Raw genomic sequence first — 13,372 nt, 5'->3', positions numbered from 1 at the left:
CAAACGTACATCTTATATAGTTTTACTAGTCAGCTCAAACGGTTATTCATATAGGCTATGTAAATATGTACCAAGGCAATGAAGCTGTGGCCGAAAAAGCGAATAAATCATATCTGTCACAGCAGAACTCTCTCTCCCATCCGACATGTTGAGGCCCGCCCATATCGGGAACTCGGGTATCAAACTGATTTGCCATCTTCCAAGTGGGAAAAGCGACATCAGAGGGCGATCGTGTGCAAATACTATCTCGGTAATTCTTATTTCCGAAGACTCCTAGAGCACGTGAAGGCAGCATTATGCTCGGAAGTGGGATATTTCCCACCACAAACGAGAAAGAAACGTCTGGATTTACTAACACTAAACGTAATCAGTAACATTAAAACGTGAATGTTATGATATAGTAGCATTAAACACGACAAGTATGTGTTAACCCTAAAAGAGCACCGTTCCGCGCATTGTTGAAGTGGGAATGATCGATTTTCCGAGAGCAAGTGAGGACAGCACTGGCTACACCTGTGGCTTGTCATGTTTTGGCTCCTCGGTGTACACAATGTCTTTATGGTAAAGAAAGCAAGCAGGCACTTCGTTTTTTGTTCGCATTGTTTTAATCCATAAGCACAGTCAGTTTGAAACGAAACTTTGCTACTTTCGGTTTCTTCCTGGCGTGCACGCGCGTTCTGTCGCATTCCTGGCTGCATCTGAAGTGGCACGAGGAGGAGTAGACCGTGTGACGCATTACATTTCCAGTAAAAGACTGCCGTCCTGTTCGCAGACATGAACGAAAGGGCTTGTTCGCGAAGTTAACGTTTAAAACGCGTTTTTATATGTTTTCACCAAACTGGGAATGATAAACAGCAGTAACAGAGGATGTTTGATCGCTATGTTAAGGTAAGGCCAGGCGCTGCGCGGAAACAGATCAATATCTTAAAGTGGCATTTTCACTGTGGGCGTTGAGGTTATACCGTAGGCTTAAGAAGGGTGGAAAATGTTTAAACGTCACCTTATTTTACAGTATTCCGTGGTGTAGTGGGCCTTCCCTGGCAATACTAACAAGAATGATTCAAATCAAGTTTTTGAGATATTTTCTAATAGTGTGCGAATTGCCTTTTTGAAAAGTGAAAACTTGCGCAATTGGTGACTGTATCATTACCTTCTCTTAAAAGATAAGGGTTATTATTAGTTATTATTGGGGTTGATAAGAGTCGGAAATAAGAGTTGTCGAGATAATATTTGCACATGAACTATAATTAATAATAATAATTGTCTCTCATCCACGCGAACCTGTTGCCGTCAGTGTGTTTGATGACGTGGAAGCAGCGCCCCCTAGAGCTCGTAATGACTCAGCACAACACAACGCACCGGTGGGAACGTCACCTCAGCCTCTACTGTTTATTGCTGGTAACACAACATTTTCAAAGCATTCTGGTTGTAATGAATCATTGCATTTGAATGGATATATGTTTTTAAATATGGCGAAATCATAGCAGAATGTTATATTTATGTTTCATATAATCAGTGATTTGGTTAACCAATCAAAGCACACCCACAAAGCACTGCCAATAGTTTAGTGGGTCAATTTCCTTACACAGTTTTGCAAGAAGCTCAACATATGTTTTCCTTATAATCACCTTTGAATCAATAGTTTGTATTCTCGTCATTTAGTTTTGGTCTTTTTCCAGATTGTCATATTTATATGTTTGATCTTATGCAACGCTTAACATTCCAAACCGCAGTTAGCGAAACTCTCAGATAGATAATTGATAAAAGATAATTGATTTAATGTTATACTACAGTACGATACAACATTTAACGCTGATTTAACATAAATCTCTTTTCTGTTTGGGTTGTTGTCATATGACATCACATTCATGTTTTAGAAGTCAAGTAGAAGTCAATTTCACACAATCAAAACAATATTCCATGTTTTTTTTGTATATTGCACGTTTGAGCTCATTTTACAAATGAAATAAGGGCTATGGTATATGTTGGAAACTCAAATATCCCCCTAATGTTGCCCACAGGTTTTATTCAGCCAATCACATTCAGCATTTGATGTGAAAAAACAGTGCGCTAAAAATGAATACTGGAATGTCCAAGGATTCTGCTGTGATAAATGTCATGCAGGTATAGCTAAATTATTCCATATGTCTACAGACATGTTGTTTTTGTATGGGATGAATTTCGACTCAAAGTGATTAACAAATGCACGCACAGTCATCCGTGAACGTGATACACGTTTCATTTGTATTTTACGATTTACAAACAAATGCCTTATGATTTGATTCTGTGAAATTTAGATTTGAATAAACACGAAGCGATTTGTACAAATAGAGGCAGATTTGTGATCGCAATGTTTTATTTTGTGTTCATGTATATTGATTTTGCGCATACCAATGAGAAGTTGTGCATTTATGGATCCTGTGACGCGCGTTCATACATCCTGTTCGGTTCATTTGGATTTTGAGACTTTCTTTACGCGGTTTTGCATTGTACAATCCACCAGGGGCGTCACTAGGCCCTTTTAACTTCTGCCCAGCCCCCCTAAAAATTATTTGATTAATTAATTTGTGATCGCTTCAGTCCCCTTTAAAAACTCATTTGTAACGGCGGCGCGCTGCGTCAAGTTTGGGCTCCTCCCCTGATCTGAGTCTGCATGGATTCAGTGCGTTTTTCAATCCGCAGGGGCGCCGAGCAGAGAGTACAAGGTGTGTGTGTGTGTGCGTGCGTGCGTGCGTGTGTGTGCATTTATTGATAGATTGCTATGCTATGACATCTGCATCAGTGCAGTTCTTGTAATTGCAGTTTACATAATGTTACTGGACCAATACACGGTTCGGTTTCTCATCCAATACCAGTACGTCTTCGCTACAGTGTGGTAGTTGTATTTTCTTCCAACAAAAATGAAGCGATTAACACCTATGAAAACATACTTTAGAAAACGATCATGATTTATTTTAATTTACTTTTTAAAATTTAAAACATTTTATTGTGTATCTCGGCATTACATTGTGCAGCCATGCCCAGAAATGGTTAAATACACACATCATTGTCTGAAAGCAACAAATGGCACAGAGAGAGAAACATCATGTGGAGTTATTTTGTTTTGTAATATTAAATATTTTTTTGTATTAAGTAATAATGAATCATTAGTGTATCATGATACATTAGAGTAAGAGTAGAGTAAAGGGATTTGTGTTTTATTTTAAGTAATTGATTTATAGAAGTGGCAAATTGATAATTCATGTTGTTATTTTTAATAAATATAGAACAGATTAAACATATTTCCAATAGACAATTACATTAATACATGTTTTGTCTATATTCTTATACATACACTTCTCGAATACAATGAAATAGTGGATAGCAATAAGGTTAGTAGTATACAAACCTACCCTAATAGTCAAATAATATTTTTTTAATAACCTTATTGGGGGCTGAGCCCCCCTAAAATGAAAATCCTAGAATCGCCCCTGCAATCCACACACACGCAACGCAGATCCATGCGCAACCGTGCAGAAAATAAGAACTACCACTAGATGGCAGGCTTACGGAAACCATAGGTGCTGGTCATATCATTAGAATATCATCAAGAAGTTGATGCATTTCACTATTTCCATTAAAAAAGTGAAACTTGTAAATTATATTAATTCATTACACGCAGACTGATATATTTCAAATGTTTATTTATTTTAATTATGATGATTATAACTGACAACTAATCAATTTGGTATTTTAATAAGGCGTTTTAATCTCAAAGACAAAGCATTTTCTCATAAAGTTAATAGATGCAGTTATTACAGTTACAGTGCAGTAGATGAGTCAATGCAGTTATTAAAGTTACAGTGCAGTAGATGAGTCAATGCAGTTATTAAAGTTACAGTGCAGTAGATGAGTCAATGCAGTTATTACAGTTACAGTGCGGTAGATGAGTCAATGCAGTTATTACAGTTACAGTGCGGTAGATGAGTCAATGCAGTTATTACAGTTACAGTGCGGTAGATGAGTCAATGCAGTTATTACAGTTACAGTGCAGTAGATGAGTCAATGCAGTTATTAAAGTTACAGTGCAGTAGATGAGTCAATGCAGTTATTACAGTTACAGTGCGGTAGATGAGTCAATGCAGTTATTACAGTTACAGTGCGGTAGATGAGTCAATGCAGTTATTACAGTTACAGTGCGGTAGATGAGTCAATGCAGTTATTACAGTTACAGTGCAGTAGATGAGTCAATGCAGTTATTAAAGTTACAGTGCGGTAGATGAGTCAATGCAGTTATTACAGTTACAGTGCGGTAGATGAGTCAATGCAGTTATTACAGTTACAGTGCGGTAGATGAGTCAATGCAGTTATTACAGTTACAGTGCGGTAGATGAGTCAATGCAGTTATTACAGTTACAGTGCGGTAGATGAGTCAATGCAGTTATTAAAGTTACAGTGCGGTAGATGAGTCAATGCAGTTATTACAGTTACAGTGCAGTAGATGAGTCAATGCAGTTATTACAGTTACAGTGGGGTAGATGAGTCAATGCAGTTATTAAAGTTACAGTGCAGTAGATGAGTCAATGCAGTTATTAAAGTTACAGTGCAGTAGATGAGTCAATGCAGTTATTAAAGTTACAGTGCAGTAGATGAGTCAATGCAGTTATTACAGTTACAGTGCAGTACATGAGTCAATGCAGTTATTACAGTTACAGTGCAGTAGATGAGTCAATGCAGTTATTACAGTTACAGTGCGGTAGATGAGTCAATGCAGTTATTAAAGTTACAGTGCAGTAGATGAGTCAATGCAGTTATTACAGTTACAGTGCAGTAGATGAGTCAATGCAGTTATTACAGTTACAGTGCAGTAGATGAGTCAATGCAGTTATTACAGTTACAGTGCAGTAGATGAGTCAATGCAGTTATTACAGTTACAGTGCAGTAGATGAGTCAATGCAGTTATTACAGTTACATTGCAGTAGATGAGTCAATGCAGTTATTAAAGTTACAGTGCGGTAGATGAGTCAATGCAGTTATTACAGTTACAGTGCAGTAGATGAGTCAATGCAGTTATTACAGTTACAGTGCAGTAGATGAGTCAATGCAGTTATTAAAGTTACAGTGCAGTAGATGAGTCAATGCAGTTATTAAAGTTACAGTGCAGTAGATGAGTCAATGCAGTTATTACAGTTACAGTGCAGTAGATGAGTCAATGCAGTTATTAAAGTTACAGTGCAGTAGATGAGTCAATGCAGTTATTAAAGTTACAGTGCAGTAGATGAGTCAATGCAGTTATTACAGTTACAGTGCAGTAGATGAGTCAATGCAGTTATTAAAGTTACAGTGCAGTAGATGAGTCAATGCAGTTATTAAAGTTACAGTGCAGTAGATGAGTCAATGCAGTTATTACAGTTACAGTGCAGTACATGAGTCAATGCAGTTATTAAAGTTACAGTGCAGTAGATGAGTCAATGCAGTTATTACAGTTACAGTTACAGTGCAGTAGATGAGTCAATGCAGTTATTACAGTTACAGTGCAGTAGATGAGTCAATGCAGTTATTACAGTTACAGTGCAGTAGATGAGTCAATGCAGTTATTACAGTTACAGTGCAGTAGATGAGTCAATGCAGTTATTACAGTTACATTGCAGTAGATGAGTCAATGCAGTTATTAAAGTTACAGTGCAGTAGATGAGTCAATGCAGTTATTACAGTTACAGTGCAGTAGATGAGTCAATGCAGTTATTACAGTTACAGTGCAGTAGATGAGTCAATGCAGTTATTACAGTTACAGTGCAGTAGATGAGTCAATGCAGTTATTACAGTTACAGTGCAGTAGATGAGTCAATGCAGTTATTACAGTTACAGTGCAGTCACAAATCTGCCTCTATTTGTACAAATCGCTTCGTGTTTATTCAAATCTAAATTTCACGGAATCAAATCATAAGGCATTTGTTTGTGAATCGTAAAATACAAATGAAACGTGTATCACGTTCACGGATGACTGTGCGTGCATTTGTTAATCATTTTGAGTCGAAATTCATCCCATATTTTTGGGACATTCATTGAAAGATGACACAGTTGTTTGCTTTTAAAACCCCTGTGGATAATGAAGCAGCCGGGTGTGTTTGCAAATGAAAACTGAAGATTGTTTCGTAACTTGTGTTTGGTTTTGCACTCACAGACTGTTCTTTCTTTTCCTTTCTGCACTTTTTATTTAGGGTATAAGCTTAAACTGAAATGCTCTGCACCGGGGGAATTGTCTGTCTGTGAAAAATGTGATAATGGGACTTACCTCGAAAATGCAAACTATTCCCCAAACTGCTTCAGATGCACAAGCTGCGAAAAACGTAACCATGTTTATTTTCATACAATCTTGTCACCTTTTGTCACTTGTCACTTATTTTTTTCTAGTATTATTTCAATTAAATTTCACAGTTTTGGCCTGCTGGGGATTGTAATATTCAACTATTATATTCATCGCCCTATTAACTATGCCTGTCAAGCCTTCTGTAACATGAACATGTTCTGTAAAAATATAATATTATTAAAAAAATTAAATGTTATAAACCTCCACACACACCAAATCATTTACTTTGTTCTTTTATTCATTTTGATCTGTCTGTTACTTACTCATAGCCAATATGGAGACAGTTTCGAAATGTGAGGTAACAAGGAACACCAAGTGTAAATGTAAGGATGGATACTACATGAAGCAACTAGGCGGTCCAACAACAGAATGTCGTCCCTGTAAGAACTGTGGAACCGGGCAATTGAAAATGGGAAATTGTAAGTTGAATTTATTTCATCTCGATCAAATAATGAGTTAGCATTGCAGAATACCTCTGGTTCATATTTGGGCTTTTTTCAGGTACTGGGGAAGACTATAACCATTGTAAGTGCAAAGATAAACATTATAGTGTGAAGCCCAACTTCTGCAAACCATGTGACAGGTAAGTCACAATACTATTTTTACTCAGGGGATAAAGGAAAAACGTACTTTAAATCTGTCATTTTTTACGCACATGTCACTACTTTACACAAAGCAGTTTGTCTCGTGGGGTGAATGAGATCACATGACCAGTGAAATACTTTTCCTGGACACAGGAACGGTTGCAAAAAGAAAATGGCTGAATGTACTAACAGAGCTAGGGTTTTGGAGCACCCCAGACCAGCACATTTTGTATGTATAATAAATGTGTGTATTTGTATAATAAAAAAGTGTCCTTTGTGTCCTGCAGTTGTCAGGATGGATGTGATTTCTTGTGTAACACCCCCACAACACCATTCAGGGTTAAAAAATCTTCTACAGGTGAGTGCTGATCGACATATGTCAGAATATGTGTCTGCCACCATAGGCTGAGAAATGTACATACACCAAATGATACTCTTAAATCATAGCATTAAAATGCATTTCAATACTTTTTAATTACACTTTAATTAATAAAAAGAGTTTGTGGTGTAATTATGGGGAAACAGGAAGTTAGGAGCAAATCTGTGACAGCATCTATGAGGAAGAGAGAAAGAGTATAACTGTGCGTTCCTACTGCCAGAGAAACCCAGAGACAAAGCAAGGCGATGTCATTTCAATGGAGAGCCGCTGACTTCTGGCGACACGAGCAACAGTGACCGTTGTCGACAGGAAGTGGGCGTTTGCTCAACTTTATGCAAATGATGAGCGACTTTCAGGACCGGCTACCAATAGGAGTAAAGCTCATGTCATCCGTCTCTCGTCAGTTTCTGCAGAGTTTGTTTATAAATGTTACTCGCCGAGTCGCTGGCGGTGGGAACGCACAGTTAGTCCGTTTTTAATGTTTGATTTAATGCTTTCCTCATGCTGTGGGTCCTAGCCAGACAACTTCGCAAAACTATAGCTTTAAAGCATCTGATTTTGCAATACACTATTAAAAAAGATTCAGAGGACTGAAATCTATTAAAAAGCATGACTAACCCCAGGAACTCCCATGTAGCATTCAATGTGTCATTACAATGCCTGTTTGAATTTGTCCTGCCATGACTAAGCTAAGTGTCTGTCAAAAAGCAATGTGGGCTCCAGGCAACAAAAGGTCACATCTATTGCCAGCATTTTCAGTGATTTTTAATTTGTTTTCTTTCTCACTACATTGATGTTTCAGACATAGTTTCTCCAATAGTGGTTCCGATTTGCTCATGCATCATGACTCTAGCAGTGGGAGTGTTTATGTTATACGAGGCCATTCGACTCTGGAGGAAAAGGAAGCGAGCTTTGTTGGCCCAGTCGTCGACAGATGATCCTGTGTCGAAGACAGAAGTTGAGGTAAACCGATGGGTTTATGACAAGGGTTTACAGACAGCACACCATCATTTTTCTCATTATGAGTGATTGATGTTTGACGATAAGCAATAATCTGTGTTCTTTTTAAGCAGTGGATGATTCATGTTTGATGATAAACTCAGATTAGACTAGTTCTAGAGAGATTGTCAACCTAGGGACCCCCCCAGAATGAGATTATTAAAAAATACTTGTGTGCCGTTGTGGCTTAGTATTACTCGTACTATATATAGATGGTTTTATCGGACACACGTGCCTGGCTTGAAGTTAATTTACGGTCTGTGTTTTGTTATAATATAACATTTATTTTATATTGAATTGATATGAATTCACATGAACATTTTATTGTATATGAATTGTATTAAATTCAATTAAAACTGCTCAACAGGTCTTTGTGACGGACTTTGGGTCCCATAAACTTTGCTTATGTTGTTACCGAAGAAACCCCCTATAACATACTAAATAATACTAGTCATAGGTTTTACAAACAAGGCTTAAATTTAGTCCCAAATTAAGATAAATGTTTGAGCTGTCTTAACTGAAAATAACTTGTCCTGACATAACAAAGTTTTGTTTTGTGAGTGTTGTTTAGTAATTGTTTTTATTTTATACCAGCCAATGGTTGTGACAGATTCACCAGATTCAGTATTGAAGCAAGTTCTAATCACAAACCTGCCGTGTGAAACAGAACGAGCCAGTGAACTTCCAGACTGTGTCCCAAGAGAGATCAAAGGTATGTCTGTATTTGTTTCTGCACATAATTATCTGAAGATTTCTTATTGCACGTACAGTGTGTTGTAAACCCAACATGTCTTTAGTCCATGCCAATAACAGTAGAATTTTGACTATAAAAATATGGTATTGTGCATTATTAAAAAAAAATATATTGACTAAATTGAATAGGTGTTTCATGAGGCATGTTTGTTCAGATCACTTCTGACACAATATTTCCTATAGGCCAATTGTTAGCTGGTCATAACAAATTCACTACTCAATGTATTAACTTTTGTTTAGAAAAAAAGTATATTTGGGTTATTCATGTCTGTTGTCTCTTTCTTGCAGTTCCTGAGTTCATCTACTTTGTGTTGGATGAGATACCTGTTGCACGTTTTAAAGAGCTTGTGCGAAGACTTGGCATCTCGGAGCAGGACATCGACAGGGCAGAAAGAGATAACCGGGCATTCAAAGATGCACAATATCAGATGCTGATGGTTTGGAGTGATAGAGGCAGAAGAGGAGGAAACAACATTTTGCCTTGTCACCTCATCCAGTTGTTTATAGAATCTCTGAGAGACATGTTTTTAGCCAGCTGCGCAGACAGCATCGAGAACCGCTTTCTTTCATAGGACAGAAACATTTCACACTGAGGGCATCGGAAGAGAAGGGAGAGAAAGGCATTAATAGAGAACGTCAGCTCTACTTTCAAAGTGGAAGCGTAACTGTACATGATAGCATATTTCCAGTCATCTATGAAATTTCACACTAACTTTTTTTTTCTAGGCAGTTTTTATGAATTTGCAAAAATCTGTTTTGTGTTATTGTCGAGGCTTGACGAGTGCTGTAATAGATTATATCTAAATGTGGTAGGTGGGTTTTGTTTATTTGTATTTGCAAATTTGTGTACACGCTTAAAATTCTGTTGTAGTTATACTTTCAGTAGAATTGGGAGAAAGTCACATTTTCTATATAAATACATATTTTTGCATAAAAAAGACTATTAAGATTTTGTACATATTACAAGACATTCTTTTTTTAAGTGAAATATTCACACAATAATGTAACGTTCATGTTATCTGCACCGTTAAACAGCCTGTAGTCGCACTCATACATCACTGTACTTGTATATATTTTATCATTCTACAGTACTTCACATGGAGTGTTTTACTGTATGGTGCTTAAGCAAAAATGATCCAAAAGAGCATTAATGTTCAAATATATATATGTGAATATGGTATGATAAATCTAGCAGATTATCAGAAGAGGTGAGTTTAGGTCAGCTTTGGTTATGGTGGGTTGTGATAACTGTAAGAAATGTATTTCCAGTTTTCAAACATACATTTAGCTTGTATTCCCCAGGCAGCAAGAGAAAAAAAACTGAAACTCTTCAAAGAGTATACGATTTATATGTTAACCTAAGCCAACAGGAAATCAGGTTTCAGGAGAACTTTAGTTTTATTTGATTGCCTCTTTGTAATACTGAATTGTATGTGCCCATTTGGAGCCATGAGGCCTACTGTGTCTATTTTTATAAAAGTATTTTTGGTATTTTTGTTCGCAAATGAAATAAAACATTTCAGTCAGCATTATGAAGTCCCTTGCTATGTGTTGGCATTTCTACAAATTTACATTTGCATTTGGCAGACGCTTTTATCCAAAGCGATTTACATTGCATTGTCCTATACATTTTACATAGGTATCTGCAATCCCCTGGGGATTGAATTGTTAACGCAATGCTCTTACCACTGAGCTACAGGAAAGCTTAACTGGTTACCTACAGTACATTGTTTGAACAGCCTCCCAGAGGACATGCGGGATGACAAGCTTAAAATAAAAGAGGATGACTCTTTTTCATCAGGCAAGCACCACCCAGTTGATGGTGTTGTGTGTTTCCGTGTACACTGATGAATGACTGTTATGATCCCATTCAATGTTGCTTTTCTGCATTCCTACTTCACTGAATTAATTTGAGATAACTGTCTAACAAAATTAATTATTAAAAGAGTTACTACCCTTTGCAATTGAGCCCATTTATAACATTATCAACTCGTCAATTAATCTAGGCCATGTCCCAAGACACTTTAACACGGACGTCATGAAGGTTCTTATCAAGAAACCAAACTTAGATCCAAATGAACTAGGAAACTATAGACTGATTTGAAATCTCCCTTACCTGTAAAAAATACTAGAAAAGATAGTGTCCACCAAGTTATGCTCTCTCACATAATGACATACACGAAAAATTACAGTCAGGCTGTAAACCGCATCATAGTTCTGAAACTGCGCTCATTAAAATGACAAACTACCTGCTTATAGGTAACATCACACTCATAGTCCTGCTTGACCTTAGTGCTGCATTTCGATACTGTAGACCATAACATACTTATAGATATCTTGCACAATTATACCGGTATTGAAGACAAGGCACTACAAAGGGTTATATTTTATTTATCAGACAGACATCAGTTTGTGCATTTAAATGGGGAATCATCCAATCTAACAATGTAACAAGACCAGATGGTAGTTGGAATGAGGACACCCGCAGGTAAAGTTCTGGGACAATTTATTAACATCCCACAAATATCTTTAGAAAATCACATCAGGCAAGCGCGTTCAGGAATCACATCAGGCGAGCGCGTTCAGGAATCACATCAGGCGAGCGCGTTCAGAAATCACATCAGGCGAGCGCGTTCAGGAATCACATCAGGCGAGCGCGTTCAGAAATCACATCAGGCGAGCGCGTTCAGAAATCACATCAGGCGAGAGCGTTCAGAAATCACATCAGGCGAGCGCGTTCAGAAATCACATCAGGCAAGTATTTTCAGAAATCACATCAGGCGAGCGCGTTCAGAAATCACATCAGGCGAGCGCGTTCAGGAATCACATCAGGCGAGCGCGTTCAGGAATCACATCAGGCAAGTATTTTCAGAAATCACATCAGGCGAGCGCGTTCAGAAATCACATCAGGCGAGCGCGTTCAGGAATCACATCAGGCAAGTATTTTCAGAAATCACATCAGGCGAGCGCGTTCAGGAATCACATCAGGCGAGCGCGTTCAGGAATCACATCAGGCGAGCGCGTTCAGAAATCACATCAGACGAGCGCGTTCAGAAATCACATCAGACGAGCGCGTTCAGAAATCACATCAGGCAAGTATTTTCAGAAATCACATCAGACGAGCGCGTTCAGGAATCACATCAGACGAGCGCGTTCAGGAATCACATCAGGCGAGCGCGTTCAGGAATCACATCAGGCGAGCGCGTTAAGAAATCACATCAGGCGAGCGCGTTCATGAATCACATCAGGCGAGCGCGTTCAGAAATCACATCAGGCGAGCGCGTTCAGGAATCACATCAGGCGAGCGCGTTCAGGAATCACATCAGGCGAGCGCGTTCAGAAATCACATCAGACGAGCGCGTTCAGAAATCACATCAGACGAGCGCGTTCAGAAATCACATCAGGCAAGTATTTTCAGAAATCACATCAGACGAGCGCGTTCAGGAATCACATCAGACGAGCGCGTTCAGGAATCACATCAGGCGAGCGCGTTCAGGAATCACATCAGGCGAGCGCGTTAAGAAATCACATCAGGCGAGCGCGTTCATGAATCACATCAGGCGAGCGCGTTCAGGAATCACATCAGGCGAGCGCGTTCAGAAATCACATCAGGCGAGCGCGTTCAGGAATCACATCAGGCGAGCGCGTTCAGAAATCACATCAGGCAAGTATTTTCAGAAATCACATCAGGCGAGCGCGTTCAGAAATCACATCAGGCGAGCGCGTTCAGAAATCACATCAGGCGAGCGCGTTCAGGAATCACATCAGGCAAGTATTTTCAGAAATCACATCAGGCGAGCACGTTCAGAAATCACATCAGGCGAGCGCGTTCAGAAATCAGATCAGGCAAGTATTTTCAGAAATCACATCAGGCGAGCGCGTTCAGAAATCACATCAGGCGAGCGCGTTCAGAAATCACATCAGGCGAGCGCGTTCAGAAATCACATCAGGCGAGCGCGTTCAGAAATCACATCAGGCGAGCGCGTTCAGAAATCACATCAGGCGAGCGCTCAGGAATCACATCAGGCGAGCGCGTTCAGGAATCACATCAGGCGAGCGCGTTCAGAAATCACATCAAGGGAGCGCGTTCAGAAATCACATCAGGCGAGCGCGTTCAGAAATCACATCAGGCGAGCGCGTTCAGAAATCACATCAGGCGAGCGCGTTCAGAAATCACATCAGGCGAGCGCGTTCAGGAATCACATCAGGCGAGCGCGTTCAGAAATCACATCAGGCGAGCGCGTTCAGAAATCACATCAGGCGAGCGCGTTCAGAAATCACATCAGGCGAGCGCGTTCAGAAATCACA

At 39.0% G+C, this 13,372-nt stretch overlaps 1 protein-coding gene across 1 annotated transcript; it reads left to right on the top strand.

The window, feature by feature from the left end:
- The first annotated feature begins 460 nt into the window (after positions 1-460).
- On the top strand, positions 461-10,591 carry tnfrsf1a (tumor necrosis factor receptor superfamily, member 1a). The gene is made up of 10 exons (XM_079470361.1): positions 461-888; positions 1,295-1,398; positions 2,022-2,124; positions 6,201-6,329; positions 6,619-6,768; positions 6,851-6,932; positions 7,221-7,291; positions 8,115-8,275; positions 8,906-9,023; positions 9,353-10,591. Exons 2-10 carry the CDS (start codon positions 1,303-1,305, stop codon positions 9,634-9,636), a joined length of 1,194 nt encoding a protein of 397 aa, XP_079326487.1. The 5' UTR covers positions 461-888; positions 1,295-1,302; the 3' UTR covers positions 9,637-10,591.
- Positions 10,592-13,372: the final 2,781 nt, after the last annotated feature.

This window comes from Barbatula barbatula (genome assembly GCF_947034865.1).
Source record: "Barbatula barbatula genome assembly, chromosome: 12".
Taxonomy (NCBI): Eukaryota; Metazoa; Chordata; class Actinopteri; order Cypriniformes; family Nemacheilidae; genus Barbatula; species Barbatula barbatula.
The sequence above is the reverse complement of the archived record's forward strand: the minus strand, read 5'-3'. Positions and strand labels throughout refer to the sequence as shown.